Source organism: Ictidomys tridecemlineatus, chromosome 11 (assembly GCF_052094955.1).
Source record: "Ictidomys tridecemlineatus isolate mIctTri1 chromosome 11, mIctTri1.hap1, whole genome shotgun sequence".
NCBI lineage: Eukaryota > Metazoa > Chordata > Mammalia > Rodentia > Sciuridae > Ictidomys > Ictidomys tridecemlineatus.
Window position 1 is genome coordinate 16,321,423 of NC_135487.1, and position 17,397 is coordinate 16,338,819.

Here is a 17,397-nt window from a genome sequence, read left to right on the forward strand (position 1 = left end):
CCTGCGTGTGTGGTGACCTTGGGCGGGTCACTCTAGCTCCCTAAGACTCAGTTTCCTCTTCTGTTAAATTAAAATAATAAACCCTCCCTGTTAGCATTGTTCTGCGGAGGAGAGGAACAACCTAGCAGGGATTTGACACATGGCAGGGATCAATCAGCGGTGAGGCCGGGCTGCAAACACCCTGGAGAGGGACATTATGGTGTGGTGACACTGCCACGTGGGAACCCAGATGGCAGCGGAGAAGGGCCTGGCAGCTGAGATCCAGAGAAACTAGGAAGGAGAGAAAATGCCTGAGCAAATATTTATCCTCTTTGGGGAAATCTACAAGTGATTTTAAAAAATATGCGGGTGTGGGGTGGGGGTGGGGTGTGCACAATATTCCTTATTGTTTGCTTCTTAAAATCCTGAAATATCTCCAGTGAGCCGCCAACGCTCTCTGGCTCCTCGCTCCTGCTCACGGCGGTGGAACCAGGCTGAGGAGGCCCGGGGCCCTCAGCTTCACACCTGGCCTGTGCTCAGATCCTGGACCTCCTTGTCCCCCTGCCACCTGCAGGAGACCCCATTTAGAAGACAGCACAAGGTCACCGAGGCCATCACTCCTCCAGAGGAGGGTTCTCCTCCGGGTCTTGATTCCATGAGGGAATGAACCATGGAGTTGCCTCGGCCCCTGCTGGTGAGAGGGCAGAAGGCCAGGCCCCAGAATCCCCAAAGTAGAAAGAGGGTAAGGAGACACAGAAATGTGGGGAAGAGGGTGCCGACGGAGGGAGAGCAGTCCTGAGCTATGGCTGAAGGAAGCTTTTTGGAAAAGGTGTGCGGCCCTCCTCACGAAGGCAATTCTGAATTTATTAGACTCCTCCCTCATGTCATTTGAAGAAAATCGTGATTTCTTCCCATGTGATATGGACTGGAGTGAGGCTTTTTTTTCTTAACTGAATACGCATGGGATTGGGGGAATTTTATATTTTCATGATCTTCAAATATACTTTTTAAAGATATGTGGTTCCCTTCAATATTTTTGACACCATGGGTCCAGAAAAGGCTGCTGTAATGTCCCAAGACAGTCTTACAGCGCCCCCCAATGGCCGCAGCAGAGGAGGCTGTGACTCCTTTGACGACACTGCCCTCTGCTGTTCACAGAGAGACTCACAACATGTCTTCAGGCTAAAATCCCAAAATAACCCACCTCCAACACAGTGTCATTACCTGCTTATGATAAAATCTCTTGGCTTGACTGTTAAATCCTTTTTTTTCTTGTTCTGGAGCTACTGGAATTTGTGATTTAAAAGGAATGGAGGGTTTTGTTGGATATGCAGCAGTAAAACCTAAACCACAAAAACAAAATAAAAATCAGCACCAAAAAATGAAGTGACAAATAAATACAGAAAACACAGAGGTGTACACTAAAGTTTTATTTTAAATGGAACAGAAGAGAAACTTGCCTTTTATTTGTTTATTTTTGTACTGGGGATTGGACCACTGAGCCATATCCCCAGCCCTTTTTTTTTTTTTTTTTACTTTGAGACAGGATCTCACTAAATTGCTTAGGGCCTCCCTAAGTTGCTGAGGCTGGCCTCAAACTCTCAATCCTCCTACCTCAGCCTCCTGACCCACTGGGATTACAGGCGTGTGCCATCACACCCAGTGAAACTTGCCTCTTGACAAGAGACAAACATGAAACTGAATTTTCAAAAAAGTCTTCCCCACGAGTTTCTCTTTCCCTTTTGGTAAGTTATTGGGGTTTCCCCCTCTCCAGTCTCACACTAATGAGATGTGGTCCCATAAGCACACTGAAGCCTCAGTCACAGGCAAAAGGAAGGATGTGACAGGAAGGATGACCGCCTGGAAGAGGGGTAAGGCAGGGGACAGAGCCATGGCTCTCAGTCCTCCAGGGACCGGGGTCGGTCACCTAGAGATCTGCAGAGGTTCGGGGAACCCCGGAGCCCAGCGGCTGGCACTCTAGGACGCTGTGCAAGGCAGGTGCTTAGAGCAGACGTGGGGTTCAAAAGCAGAAAGGGGGTACTTCCAGAAAACCAGGCTCACGCTGTGGATGTCTGGGCTGGGCGTGGAAGTGCTCAGATGATGTGTCCCCCTCCCCCCGACTGGGAAGTTGTCCCAGTGGCTAGAACTTGACAGTGTCGCTCTGCTGAACAGGTGGATTACAAACTGCAGCCTGTGAGTTCAGCACAGGGCTGAGGGCTTTTGAGCCTCGCCCCTCCCTCTTCCCCTTCCACCCCACCTGGCAGGGGCAGGCTGATGACAGGGCCCTGTGCTCCCTTCTGGGACATTCCTGAATTCAAACCATGAAAGCCCCTGCCCCCCCTCCAGCCCCACCCCTAACATAACACAAGGAAGGCCCCCTGCCGGGGGTCTCCCTGCCCCCAAACCATTTTGGAATAGTTAAGGCCTGTCCTGCCCACCCCCCCACCCCAGGAAGCCTCGTGTGTGACTGAGGGACCTTCTCACACCCTCCCGAGACCCCCTCCCCACTCAGTGGTGTTGAGACCCCTGCCAAGTTTGAGTGGGGTCCATCCTGTGTCTGGGCTGTTCACAGCACTAAGCCAAAGCATCTTGACCTCAGAATCCTCAACCTCAGGGAGAAGATACCGTGGCCGCGGAACCAGATGGCCAAGGGAAAGGAAAGGGGTGTGGGTGGCCAGCATGGATGTGTGTTTGCATGAAAACAATCCTGCAGGCTGGTTTCTTGGTCTCTGATTTTTTCCCCCCAGCACTGGGGATTGAACCCAGGGGTACCTTACCATGAGTTATAGCCTCCGTCCTTTATACTTTTTATTTTGAGACAGTGTCTCACTAAGTTGCTTAGGGCCTCTCTAAGTTGCTGAGGCTGGCCTCAAATTTGCCATCCTCTTACCCCAGCCTCCCAAGTTATTAGCTTACAGGCATGCTCCACGGCACCTGGCAGTCTTTGAGTTTTTGAAAAAGCCAAACTCCTTTCCAGAGAGGAAAACTCAATGCTAATAGAAGCTTCTCTGGGGTACTAATAGGAACCAGCTTTACAGATGAGGAACCTAAGGTCAGAGGGGTTAAGTTACTCACCCAAATCACACAGCCGTAACTAGAACAGCTGGGATTTGAACATGATTTGTCTCATGATCACAGGCTCTTAATTACTACACTGTGCTTCCCCCTCCTGAGCCAGGCCCATTGTAAGCACTCAGTAAATGAATGATGAAATAATGGAGAGAGGAACACTCTAGCTTCATTTGCCTGGGCTGAGCATGGAGCATGTAGAAGAAGCTGAAAGTGTGGAGACAACAGTGCACGGCACGATCCCTCCCTTTGCCACTGCTCCTCATTTATGTAGGTGATAGCGACGCACCCTCTGCCTTAAGGATGCGCTCCAGCAAGTCAAAGAGCAGAGCAGCTGCAAGACTGTGGTTTCTAAAAGCCTAAGTTTGTAAACTAACGAAGGGTTATAGAGGAGGCAGTAAAGACAGGGGAGTTAGAAGAGGGTACAAGGAGGCCATTCTCCTAGGAGAAGGACAGGTGACTGAGATGGAGGCTCTGGCTACAGAGGTGGCAGAGCCCCAGTCGCCCTCTTGATGAGAGTACGCCGTGAAACAGGACCTGAAAAAACCCTCTGGCGACTGAGACTCTGTCTCCAGCCAAAATGGGACTGGAATTGCCTTCCTAGTGAGGAAGAAAAAAAAAATTAATGGGTGAAATACACGAAACAATCAAGACACTGAAATTGGCCAAAGAAAAATGGGATCTCTGAGAAGGGCAATCAATGTGTGCTGCTGCGCCCGGCCAAAAAAATTCTAAAATATATGAAAACGGAAAGAATGGATCACCAGCAAACTGGACCTATAGGAAACGCTAAAGGAGGTCCTTCCCGCAGAAGAAAAATGATACCAATGGGAAATCTGGATCTACAAAGAGGAATGAAGAGTCTGGAAATAGTGAATATTTGGGTATATGTAAAAATATAAAATTATGAATATCAATCAATCATTTTAAATATAAATATATAAAACGTGAATCGGTTTAAAAACAATTGGAATATTTAAAGCAAAAATAATAACAAAGTCGTGTGGGGTTTATAATATCTATGTGTAGAAGTAGAATGTTTGATGATAACAACGCAAAGGCCACAGAGGGAAAAACTAAAATACATTGCTTTAAGGCTCTTCTCCATGTGAAGTGTGAGGACATGACTTCATGGTTGGTTGTGATAAGTTAAAGATGCTTTCTATAGAGATCAATGAGTTTTTTCTATAAAGGGCTCAATAGTAATTATTTTAGGCTTTGCCAACTGCATTGTCTCCACTGCAACCATCCATCTCTGCCATTCCAGAGTAAAAGCAGTCACAGATGATACATAAGTAAATAGGAATAGGTGTGTTCCAAAAAAATTTTGTTTATGAAAACAGGCAGTAGGTCAGATTTGACCCAAAGGCCACATTTTGCCAAACTTCGCTCTATAGCAACCGTGAGGAAAATACTACAAAGAGTTATTCCCAATAACAAAAGAGATAAAGTAGAAGCATAAGAACAATACAAAAGACAAAAAAAAAAAGAAAGAATAAACAGGCCAGATAAAAAGCAATTTACAAAGCAACAGACTTAAACAACATAGGAATAAATCACATTAAATATAAGCAGTCTAAAATATCAGAAAAAAGACAGAGATGGGGGGCTGGGGATGTGGCTCAAGCGGTAGCGCGCTCGCCTGGCATGCGTGCAGCCCGGGTTCGATCCTCAGCACCACATACCAACAAAGATGTTATGTTCGCCGAGAACTAAAAAAAAATAAATATTAAAAATTCTCTCTCTCTCTCTCTCTCTCTCTCTCTCTCTCTCTCTCTCTCTCTCTCTCTCTCTCCTCTCTCACTCTCTCTTTAAAAAAAAAAAAAAGACAGAGATGGTCAGGTTAAGCAGGAAAGAAAGACCCAACTCTTGGCTGCCTGTAAGAAACAAACTTTAACTATAAACCCAGAAATCAGTTAAAAGCAAAAGAATGGGGGCTTTCGGTGACAACTTACACTGAGTTTTAGGAATCAAAGAAGACAAGATCTCTTACACAGCTAAAATTTGAGGTCTGTGATTCTTAACAGATACATGAAAATAACAAGTCTGCCTTTTTTTGTTGTTGTTATTGAGGAGAATCCTCCCTTCCCTGTCCTTCTTCCCAGCAGGAAGCTGAGCTGAGGCAGCAGGAACTGAGGCAATCCTTTAGGGTGGCTGGTGGACACCACCCAGGATTTGCTATATCCCCACCCAGTGTGCTCTCATGTACTGTCAAGAGCCCTCCTGGCACAGACAGGTTATTGAAATTGACTGGACCTTTCTGTATCTTGTTGGTGTGTCTGGAAGGTCTACCAAGGCGTTCGTCCTTCTGTGCAAAGTTGTCCATGTTAGCAAAGCTCTGTGATGCATTCCATTTGCTTGTGGAAAACCTCCGCTAACTCTTCTTCTAAGCACCTAAAACTGCAAAATGCAACATTGGCAGGGGTCATTTCACACTGGTATTATCACAGTGGGGTTCTGTTCTATCTATAGGCTGCACTGAGAAGTCTTGTTGGGTAGAGGCTGAGCTTCACCAAGTTCTGTGACCCCCAAGTCCCCCGCACTTTGTGTGGTCCGCAGTAGGAGACCTGCGAGAGCTCGCTGCTGCTGTTGCTGACAGAGCTACTTAAAGCTCTGAATTTTATTTTCATCTTACAAATTGAGCTTTACTGGGATATAACTGACATACAATAAAAATTCACAGTGTTGACCCTATCTCAAAAATAAAAATAAAAAGGACTGGGGGTGCAGCTCAGCAGCAGAGTACCCCTGGGTTCAATCCCTAATGATACCACCATGATAAGGATATTAGATTTACCTTCATCCCAAACAAGTTCCCAAGTTCTTCTGCAGTCAGTACCCGCCCCACCTGATATAAAAGCTTTCGGTCATTAAGTACTGTCATGTCTGTCTTTTTTCACTTGGAAATCTTCCAGACTGTTGCATGTATCATGATTTGTTTCCATTGCTCCAAATCCTCACCAGCATTTCCTTCCTCAGTGTTTTTGTTTGTTTGTTGCAGTGCTGGGGATCTAACCTTTTTTTTTTTTTTGGTACTGGGGGGTTGAACCCAGGGGCGCTTTACCATTGAGCCACATCCTCAGCCCTTTTTATTTTTCATTTTGAGACAGGGGCTCCCTAATTGACCAGGCTGACCTTGAACTTGGGATCCTCCTGCCTCGGCCTCCTGAGTCAATGGGATCATAGGTGTGCGCCACTGTGCCTTGCTTAGGTTTAGGTCTTTTTAAAATTCTCAGCAATATTTTGTGGTTAGTGTACAAATACTGCACATATTTTGTTAAATGGAATCTTAGAGGTAAGTCATATTTTTGGTCATGGAAATGGAATTTTAAAAAATTTCAATTTCCAATTGTTTATTGATAGTACACAGAAATAAAAGTAGTTCTACGGGCTGCGGTTGTGGCTCAGTGGTAGAGCACTCGCCTAGCATGTTGGAAGCCCTGGGTTCGATCCTCAGCACCACATAAAAATGAATAAATAAAGGTATGGTGTCCAACTGCAACTGAAAAAAAAAATAGTTCTACATATTATGAATCTCACATTTTTTATGTAACCACTCAATTATCTTTTAAAGAGATTAAAATAAGAATAAATGTATTTGATGTTTACCATTTTGGGTGCTTTTTAATCCTGTGTAAATCCAAGATTCTGTCTGGCACCATTGTGCTTCTATCTACAGAACTTCTATTAGTACTTCTTGCAAAGCAGATCTTCTGATAATACATTTTCTAGGTTTTTGTTTGTTTGAAATGGTCATCATTTTCTTTCATTTTTTTGAGAGTTATTTTCACTGGCCATTGGATTAATCAGGTTTTTCCCCTCCTAACAACTCCCCCTAGCACTTTAAAATATATTTATCCATTGTTTTCCGACTTGCATAATTTTTTAATGAGAAGTCTATTGTAATTCTTCTCCTCTGTAAGTAATATGTCTTTTTAAAAAATATATTTGGTTAATTTACTTGTAGGTCGACACAATACCTTTATTTTATATTTTTTATTTACATGTGGTGCTGAGGATTGAACCAGGGCCTCACACGTGCTAGGCAAGTGCTCTTCAGCTGAGCCACAACCCCCCCGGCCCATTAATATGTCTTTTTATTTACCTATTTTTAATCTTTTGTTTATCACTTTTATTCAGCAATTTGATGTTTTCCAATTTTTTATTGTGTTGAAATACACACAGCATAAAAATTAACCATATTACCCATTTCCATATCTTTGAGATTTAAAAAAAATTTTAAGTGATTATTATTTTAATTGGAAACAATATCTTAACCATTTCTAAGTATGCAGTTCAGTGGAATTTGGAATTCAATTCATAATATTGTGCAATCATCACCACCATGTAGCTCTATCAATCTTTCCTCTTGCAGAACTGAAACTCTTCTTGGTGTTTCCTACAAGATGGTACTTCCTCCATATTCCCCACCCCCCTCCCCCCCACCCCCCACCCCCCACCCCCCCACCCCACCCCCAGGCTGCCACTGTTTTACTTTCTATGATTTCACTACTCTAATTACCCCTTGGCCATTTGATTTAATGGCATAATTTTCTTTAATGCTTTTAAATGTTTGGGCTCCACTGAACTTCCTGAATCTATACACTTATAGTTTTCATCAAATTTGGAAAACTTTCAGCCACTGGTTGTTTCTGTTTTGTTTTTTCATTTTTATTTTTACTTTTTTAATCTTTTATTTTATTTTTCAGCCACTTTTTTTTCTGCTTTCTCTCTCCTTTCCTATATCACTATGTCTTCAGGCTCTCTCTCTCTCTCTCTCTCTCTCTCTCTCTCTCTCTCTGACCTTCCATAGTGTCTAAGCTTCTGCATATGCTATCACCTGAACTTTTATTTTGTTTTAAAAACAATTTTTTAAGTTAAAAAAAAAGCCTCTTCCATTCCTAGCCTCGTCGTGTTCCCGTTTTCCTTTACGTCCTTGAGCATATTTGTGAGATTTATAATAGTTGTTTTAAGGTCCTTTTCTGCTAGATCTAGAATCTCTGTCATTTCTGGGACTGTTTTATTGATAGGTTATTCCCCAGCACGTGGGTTATATTTCTCCATGTCTCCTCATGGCGATTTTGTGTGGGGACTAGATATTGTGAATTGCATTGCTGAGTGATGCACTGTGATGTATTCTTGAAAAGAATGTTGTACTCCCCCGCCTCTGGCGTACTTCTCAGTAACTTGTAGATGATCCTTCCAGGATTTCAAACTCTGAAAGGTGCAGAGCACCTTTTATCCTGGGAACTACTAGGGCATGTGCTACTGTGACTCTCCCAGCCCCTCTCTAATCCAATGCCTCTCCATTCTGGTTCATGGGAACATGAAACCACTCTGAGTAGCCCCAGAAGTGCTCAGCCTGCTGCTCTTCGCCCCAGTCTTAGTTTCTTTTCATGCATGAGCAGAGTATTACTCAGCCGAAGACTTGGGGAGACCCCTCTTTAGATTTATGAAGTTTTTGTCTGCAGCTCCCCACCTCTGGTATTCAGCTTGTAAATTCTGGATTCTTTAGCCTCCCTGAAACTCTGATATCTAACTCCTTCTGTTAGTCAGCTTTCTGTCACTGTGACAAAATACCTGGGACAATCAACATAAAAGGGGGAAAAGCTTATTGGGAGTTGCAGTTTCAGAGGTTTCAATCTGTAGCTGCTTGGCCCTGTCACTCTGGACCTGTGGCAGCACCGAACGCCATGGTGGAACACATGGCCGAGGAGGCCTATTCACTCATAGCAGATGGAAAGCAAAGGGAAACAGGAAGGGACCAGAGGCCCCACATCCTCATTAAGGGCACGCCCCCAGCGACCAACTTCCTTCCATTAGGCCACTGCTCCTGGAGGCTCTGCTACCTTCCGATAGCACAGGTCTGGGAACAAAGCCTTCAACACATGGGCTTTGGGGTACATTCAAGATCCAAACTGTAGCACCCCTCAACTCAGAAATCCAGAATTTCTTTGTATCACTCCCTCCACCCTAATCATGTGGCCTGGAAACTGTCTACAGTCTTAGTGGGGACGACTGTAGGGCTCATTTTGCTTTTCTAGCCTCAGGAATTGCTGTGTGGCACTGCCTGTTCTCTGACATCTAAAAAGAGTTGACACATGGGTCTACTTTTTAGTTGTCATCAGCATGGACAGTCTAATTTCCAGGGTTCACTTTTTCATGAGTGGACTTGGGTTTAATCTTGCCCACTCCCCAGCCCCGAACTTATACTATTTGTAAATACTAATGAAAGAAGGATTAAATAAATAATTTTATGCTAAACTAGACCCCTCCCCCAGGTATCTGTTCCTTACTTTATTCTGTCACCCTCAGCCACATTTCTCAACCTTCTTTGGTTGGTAATCTATACTAAAAATTTAATATTTAATTGAATTACTTGGTATTACCCTCCAAGAAATTAAGAGATTCAAAATAACAGAAAAAAATCAATAATGATCACAGCACAATCGCCATTCCACCGTAACAATATCTTTAATGGTCTAGAAAAACAATCCCTAACTTCAATAAAAACCATCCTCTTCCCTAACTTCAATAAAACTGTTACTAAAAAAAAATGCATCAGTATTCTAGAATTATGGGCGATTAAAATTATTCTCTTATTGGGGCTAGGGTTGTGGCTCAGTGGTAGAATGTTTGACTAACGTGGGTGAAGCACTGGGTGTGATCCTCAGCACTACATAAAAATAAATAAATAAAAATAAAGGCATTGTGTCTACCTACAACTAAAAAATATTTTTTAAAAATTATTCTCTTATTATAATAATAATGCATCCAAATTATCAAAATGTTGCAAAATTGTTAGAAATTATGGAAACGTTCAAAACAATCGCTATCCCTGCCACCCAACCACAGCACTGCTACCTCCCAGCCCTCCCCAACCTACCTGGGAAGTCGAGAGGGGAGTTGGTGCAGCCCAGGTGTGAACGGAGCACTGCTCAGGGGTGCCTCACTGGGGTACTTGTTGGTACAACTGTTCATGACAGGTTGTCACGGGCCTAGAATCTGAGAAAGAGCAGAGAAGATATACCTTCCTCCTGACCAACTCATCGATTTAAGCAATTCCCAGGTGCAGCAGTCAAGTTCAGGGTTCTAGTCCTGCCACTTAATAGGTCTAGTTCTCTGGGCTCATTTCTTCCTTCCTAAACTGGAAAGGATGAGAGCACATTCCTCTCAGGACACTTGTGAGGATTAGCATGATGATTCACTGAAGCAGTTAATGCAGCCTGACCTCAGGAGGCTCGAATAACGTTAGGATTTAATATAAACAGAGACTTTGTAATAACAGCTTCAAATCATAGCTATCATTTATGGAGCACTTAGGGCCCCCTGTACAGAGACTTCACGCAGTCCTTACAGAAATCGAGTGAGGTGTCACCACTGTTTTACACACAAGAGGGCTGAAGCTTAGAGGGAAGCTTTTGGTGACTTGTCCAAGGTCATACGAGGAGTAAGGTGGAATCAGGCTTCCAACCCATGAAGCCTGACCTCTGCTCACAATTGACCTCCAGGGAAACGTCTAAGGTGGCACAATATTAAATGTTAACATGCAAAGTTTGACATTTACTGCACTTGAGTCACCACGAGAAAAGCTGGATGTTGCATACAGTTCCAAAATACAAAGCAAATATTTGAAACTGTTTTGAATTTTCACAGAATGCTAAGGTTCTTCAGAATGCAGTTTGAAAATCCAATGAGGCATCACTGTTGGGCAGTTCTAATTGCTAGAAAGTTCTTTCCTGTATCAAAGTGAATTCCCTCCCCACCGCACCCCCCCCTATCTCTTTAACCCACCTGACTTCTAACCTTGGAACCATTCAGAATAAATATTATTTCTCTTCTTCATTGGTGATTTTTCAAAATTTAGATTGATCATGTTTGTGAAACTTTTGTGTGTTTGTGTGTGCTCTGGGTTATAATGTAAAGTAAGTGCCTTTCTTACTGTGAGTCACAGTGAGATACTCTATATGACTAGACTTCAAGAATTTGAAAGCAGTTGTGAAGACTAAAGACTAACCCTCTTCCCCCAGGGACGTCTTGGCTTCTGTAATATCTCCCTTGTGGCATGGAGACTATCTGTTCTCGCTCTATGGACAACATTCCTGTCATTAAAATGGTCTAGGCTTCTGCTCAAACCTTCTTAGCAATGTCTTCCCTGACCACCCTTTCTTAAGAAGCACCAGCCCATCTGTCTCCAGACCCTTACTCTACTTTATTTCTTTGAAAGCACTTTTCACTACCCAATCTTATTTTGTATATCATTCATTGATTTGTTTATGATCTTCCCAGAACTAGATTCTATATTTAACTCCCATAATTATAACAATAGGCGTGCTCTCATTCTACCATCTCTTTTTACAAAATGTCATTATATGTTATTATAGCTACAGTATTATCATAATTTATGCATTTATACTATAGTCTTATATATGATACCTTTACACATATTACTGTAGAGGGTATATCAATATGAACTAAGTATATATTGGCATATCGATATACCATATGTATATAGATAGGGATGTACATTGGTATATCAAGATATATTAGTACATATACTAAGCCAGCTAGACTGTTACTTTATGTGGAATTTTATGGAATTTGCCTAAGTAGTTTTGACTACAGTTGATTTTAACCATTTAGTGATATGCTATCAAACATCTTGGAAGCATTTTTACATTTTTCAAAGCACTCTCAGATTAATAACCCCCTTAGGTATGTTTTTTAGACTGAGAAAGTGTGTCAGAGGGCTGGAAGGCACTCTAGCGGCTGCCTAGTGACCATTAGACTGCAGTGTCACCCTTCCGTCTTACCTACGGGTAAATCAAGTCCCCAAACAGGAAAGGCATTTGCTGAGGGGCAGCCGATGGTGTGGGTGGACCGGGGGTTAGCGCTCAGCAACCTGCGGCTCTCCCACCACCCGGCACCGGACCCCCCAAACGTTTGTGCACTTGCAAAGGCTGAAGCAAGTCCACGCCGCTCCCAGGAGCTGGGAGGAGAAGGCGGGGACACTGAGGGCACACCTCCGGGAAAGGGCACTGGGATTCCGTACGCACCCGGGGGCTGCGGATCTCCGGGGGCGTCCCATGGGCTGCGCCGTTCTCCTCCTCAGGATCTCAGGGACCGGCCCCTAACTGGAACCGCCTCCTACCTGTAGGTCAGGGGTACTGAATCTGGACCGCCCAGCCTCCCGGTCGCTACGGCAACCACAGGACTAACATTCCGAGTCCGCCCGCTACCTCCAGCCAATGGCGTCTCCCGTTTCTTGGCCGTGGAAAGTCATTGACCAATCGTTAGAAGCGTTTCAAAATCCGCCGGGAAGCGGCCAGAATTTGAGGGTTCGGGTTAATTATTCGCAAGGGCTGTGGGGGCACCTAATTCAGTTTCATCCAGACGAGTCTTCAGAAATCTTGGGATAGACCAAAAGCCTTAGAATTTTGCTCACTCAAAGCTCCCACCTCCAGGAATAAACCTAAGAGAATTCACCTCCTTCTAAGCCCTGTTTATGACGATAGCAAACCACAGCGTGTGGGTCCGGGGAACTAGACGGGGGCGGCCATTTAGGAGTCCGAGAGCCCCCCTGCTTCAGAATGGTCACGGTGACCTTGTCACTTCCCTGCTTATTCGGCGGTGCTCTTTAAATTTAGGATGAAATCGGAGCAGATTAGAAGCTGTCCTTGGAGCGTTACTCGCATCTCAGCTCCTAGCACCAGCCCCGCCGCCTTGGGGTGGCTCCTGCCGTACCGCTCTCCCCGCCCTCTCGGGTGTGCTCTCGGAGCTCTCCCTGCTCCGGGATCTGAACCCAGAACTGTTCTTTCTCCTCGCTGAGGTCTCTCCCAAATGTCACTTCTTCGTCTGTAAAATGGGCGTGCGTTCAGTGTCCCTCCCAGAGTTGCTGTGAGGAGCTGAACCAAAAGGCGTGCGCGTGAAAATGCGTGTGTGATGGAGAGCGTTTTGACATCTGCAAAGCTCCACTCGGATGGCACTAGTGCAGCTGGACACGGGGGAAGCGGCAGTCGGGCGGAAGGCTCGCGGCCGCCCCCTTCGGTATGGCCAGGCTGCAGATGTGCTGGGAAGCACGGTGTGGAGCCCAGACAACAGGTGGCACCGGAGGGCAGGACAGGAGAGGTACGTCTGGCTCCCAGTACACTCGAGGACTTGGAGGGGAGCTAGGTCTTGAAGGACGTTTAGGATTTGGGGACGTGGAATGCGGGACTAGCAAAGCCCGGAGGTGGGCGTGAGAATTAGAAGGGAGGACACCTGTCGGGCAGGTGGAGGTGAGCAATCTCCTGAGCTCTCCTGCCCTGCCAGAGGACGGGGAGGGAGGTTGCTCCAACGTTCTTCCTCCGTCCACTAGAGGGGACCCCACCAGGTGAGCGCCCAGCTGGGTCCCCAGGTCTCTCTCCTACGCTTCAAGCAAGCTTAGCGCCGCAGCCAATGGCCGGAGGATGTCCCGCCCATCCCCTCCGCACAACCACTCGCCTGCGCCAAGTCCCCGCCAGCTTCTGACTGACAGGATGCCAGACAAATCAGATTGCGATATTTGAAAGCAAAACACTGCAGCACCCGGCAGCTCCGAGTTGGGAAGGAATTAAGGAGGCTGTGCCTCCGGGTTGTACCAGGAGCCCAAGTCATTTCTCAGAACCCTCGGCCAGGTGGACCTTCGAGCGAACGCCGCCGGTGAGTCATGATTAAGACTGGGAAGAAAGGGAACTTGAATTCTGCCTTCATTTTTTTCCGGAAAAGCAACGCATTTGTCATCAGCTAATGTCCCTTATCATAAATACCCTCCCTCCTTGGCCGCCTGCCTTGACGGTTTGGGTCCTGTTGCCTCCGGATTTCTTCTTCTTCTTCTTCTTTTTTTTTTTTCCTTTCCCTTCCCATTTCTGCATCGAAGGTGAGAGGAGAGTGGGCACGGGCTTGCCTTAGTGACGGTGATGCTGGGCTTCCAGGAAGCGAAACGCAGTAACTTTGCCACCGTGACTCTTCTGCATGCATCCTAGAAATAGCAGTCGGAGTTAGCAGGTGGGATGAGGGGAGGCATTCTCAGTCTTCGCTGCCGCCGGCTGCTGGAACCCAGGTGTGGAGTAGTATCCAGGTCCGTGGGAGGGGACTGAAGCGTGGAACCCTTTCATGAGCCAAAGCCCAGGAAAGGGAAAGCTTGGCACGTAATTGACATTCGCCAGCCAGAAGCTGAATCGTCAGGTGGTGGGAAAGAGCATGTTTTATTTACGTTTTCATTTAGAGCCAAATTCTAATACAACCCTACCTTAGCGGGCACAAGCCAGGGTTCTTCCCTCCTAAGAACCTTCTCTTGAGACTGCTGAAATAATTCATTGAGATCAGAGCCGGGGGGGTGAAGTGGAAGCAAGCACCTAGCAAGTTCTGTATTTCTTGGGTCAATGACCGTGTGCTCTAACTGTGGGGTGCCTGGCAACACAGCATTGGCTGCTTGCCTCTTGGACATATGTTAGTCCTGGAAAAGTACTTTGAAATCAGGAAAAGAGAGCCACCAGGCAAAGAATGGGTGCCTTATAAGGGAGTACAGCTTGCAAAGAGTTCCGCAGAGACTTTCAGCCCAAACGCCTTCCCAGCTGAGCAAGACGCTTACCCAGCTTAGGAGACCCTTCTGTCTTTGCAGGAGATGCCTCAGAGGCCAGGGGTTTTCTGAGGCAGAGGGAACGGGAAGCTGCTTTTTAAAAGCCAGTTAAAACCACTACAATCAAAAGCAATACTAGAAAACCAGCTGGCCTAAAGGAGGTTAGGAGGCCTGGATGCCTGCCACCCCCTTCACAGGTCCCCAAGGCCTGTGTGCTTTCTCTGACATCCTGTGGGTGGGGCTGGGCATGTCTGTTTTTGTGCTCTGGAGCTGTGGCTGATTAGGGTGGGTCAGCCATTCTTGACTTTGAAGTGACCACAGCACAGCAGCTGCTTAGCAGGTGTGTGTACGAGTCATTCCCAGACACTGGACTAGATCTCAGGAGGGAGCAGCTAAACAGAGGTTTCCGCAAGCCTTCCTGGAATCCCAGATCCAGTGCCCCTTCAAGTCCAGATTGGATGCTTCCCAGGGCCTCTCGAGGGCAGAAAGATCCCTGCACCACTCTTCCTAAGACTCACGTTATATTAAAAAATGCCAAGGCAAAGATATAGAACTATAACACAACAGTGCCTTTCATACACACATAAAAGTCTAGGGAAGAATAATTATGCTTTCCCCATAATTTTGCAAGTCTGGTTATGGGATGTGAGTTATGGCATTACCTGGGGAGTGCATGTCTGTGAATTCTGCCTCAACTGGAGGCACCAGCAGCAGTTCAATTCGGAGGCCCTTTGACAAAGTGAGACTCAGGCCAGATGGCCCTCATGGCTGCCATGGCATGAAGGCTACATCTGGTGTCTCCTGGGTGCTGGACTTGGTAGTCTCCCTATTTCTTAGGCATGTGCTGTTCACAATAGGAACCAGAATTCCTGGACATAGGGTGGGCTGGCAGAAGGAACTAGAAGCTATGAGATAGGCAGTTTTCTAAAGCCTGGCAGAGACGGTGTCTGTTTAACACACAGTGAGCCCTTAATAACTGTCTCATGGATGGTCACGGGAGAGAAGAGGAGGAATATGCATGAGTAAATTAAATGATCAAACTGGTGCGAATAAAATTAAAACTAGTAGCAGCTGACATTGATTAACCATTTACTGGGCATGCGTTTTACATGCCTTATTGCAACAAATCCTCACAATAATAAATCCTAACCCATGGGTTAGGAACATTAGTATCCATCTGTTATAGCTCAGGAAGCTGCCTAAAAAGTTAAATCACCCTGCCAAGATAAAACACGGCAGATCAAAGGCAATTTAAAATATTTTTATGTTAAATATCCAAATTCAAATGAGTTTTGTTTGTTTGGAGTTTTTCTTGTGCACATGTTGGGTTTTATTTTTTTTTTTTATTTCCCTGCACTGTGGTAGGGTTTCGGCCGCAGTCCTCAGAACACTAGCATATTTTCTCTTTCTTTTCTGTTTGGTAGAAAAGTTTGAGAAGTGCTGACAATACCAGTCCAATGGAGTTAACAGGGATGATCGACACCGGGGATCCTACTTCTGTCCTTAAGAGCCTATGGAATAAAGGAGGGTTTAAATTTAGGGTATGATAGGAGGAAGCAAGAAGAGTAGGAGAGGGAAGAATTGCCCAATGACCCAGGAGAAAACTTTTGGGGTGGATGAGCAATGTCAGTCTGCAGGGGACCAAAGGTATGATACAGTGTCTCAGATGGCCCTGCCTCTCCTGGCCAGTGTGGTCCTGACGCTGCTCTCAGGGACGGCAAGGCCGGGACTGTGTTTCGCTCTGCATGCATTTTTAATGTCCCTCTCCACCACCCTAGAGCACAGCAAGAATTGGAAACGCACCCTCCTTGTCTGCTTGGGAGAGACAGAGATTGGCTCTCCACTCCGGGAAGCCGAAGAGAAAGCTATAGATCAGCCAGAAGAGCCTCGAGTGCTTTTTGGCCGAGGAGGAGATGGCTGCCGGGAGGAGGTGAGCATCTTGGGGAAGATGGCGTAGCCGCACTCCAGCTCCAGGCCTGGCCCTGAGGATGAGCCACTAGAGCGCCATGGACGGAGCCCAGAGCGCAGGACTGCAGCTGCAGCAGCTCCCGCCCACCAGCAGCGCCGCCTCCGGGGGCGAGGCTTCCTTCTCCTACAAGGCAAGGACTTTTCTCTTGGTTTGGGAATTTTGCATTTTTCAAACCAGAAAACAACACAGCGCGGCTTTGACTGGCAGATGTATCCAGGGTGCACGTGCCTGTGGCAGGCAGAAACAGAAGGCCCCCACATATGCAGGGCAACAGGAACCAAGAGAAAGGAAATGCTCATTAAAACCCATAAAAATAGGGAGGTCGAGACACAGCTTAGAAGCAGAGGGGAAGGCCGTGCATTCCTACTTAGAAGATTTGATGCTTTAAAGAATCACATATTCCAGGAGTTGCAGGCAATCGGTGTTCATGATTTATCTCCTTCGTGTCTTTTTTCTGGTATTATAGTTGCAGGGCCATGTTGTACATGAGGTTTTGGATCTTGGTTGTTTCACTTAATCTAACTTGTAGAATATTTCCCCATAGCCATGAGAGTGAGCCAACGGGTGCTTTTTGAATGATTGCCCAGTAATCTGTTGAGCTGTTGTAGAACACACCCCTGTTGTCGGATATGCAGGTCATTTCTAATCTGGGGTGACTGCAAATGGCGAACATTACAGAATGTAAATCTTTGAGTCCATCTCTGATTTTTTTCTTATTTTTTAAAATTCTAATTAGTTATACATGACAGCAGAATGCATTTTGACATATTATACACAAATG

General features: G+C 45.7%; 2 protein-coding genes across 6 annotated transcripts in view; one reads left to right on the forward strand and one right to left on the reverse strand.

The window, feature by feature from the left end:
• Nucleotides 1-13,034, reverse strand: part of Stpg1 (sperm tail PG-rich repeat containing 1) — a 40,969-nt gene extending 27,935 nt beyond the window's left edge. For 2 of the 4 annotated variants that reach the window (XM_078025609.1, XM_078025607.1), the window contains exons 1-4: nucleotides 12,105-13,034; nucleotides 9,935-10,053; nucleotides 5,305-5,448; nucleotides 1,204-1,322 (exon numbers count right to left, since the gene is read on the reverse strand). In XM_078025609.1, coding sequence (XP_077881735.1) covers nucleotides 1,204-1,322; nucleotides 5,305-5,374 — 189 coding nt within the window. In that variant the 5' untranslated portion in view covers nucleotides 5,375-5,448; nucleotides 9,935-10,053; nucleotides 12,105-13,034. Of the gene's footprint in view, nucleotides 1-1,203; nucleotides 1,323-5,304; nucleotides 5,449-9,934; nucleotides 10,054-11,861; nucleotides 12,023-12,104 lie in introns of those variants that run through there. The other 2 variants (XM_078025608.1, XM_013365117.4) reach the window with 2 other exon arrangements.
• A 112-nt stretch (nucleotides 13,035-13,146) lies between these two features.
• Nipal3 (NIPA like domain containing 3) overlaps nucleotides 13,147-17,397 on the forward strand; it is a 42,677-nt gene continuing 38,426 nt past the window's right edge. For both annotated transcript variants that reach the window (XM_005317609.5, XM_021734343.3), the window contains exons 1-2: nucleotides 13,147-13,728; nucleotides 16,426-16,746. In XM_005317609.5, coding sequence (XP_005317666.1) covers nucleotides 16,654-16,746 — 93 coding nt within the window. In that variant the 5' untranslated portion in view covers nucleotides 13,147-13,728; nucleotides 16,426-16,653. The remainder of the gene's footprint in view (nucleotides 13,729-16,425; nucleotides 16,747-17,397) is intronic.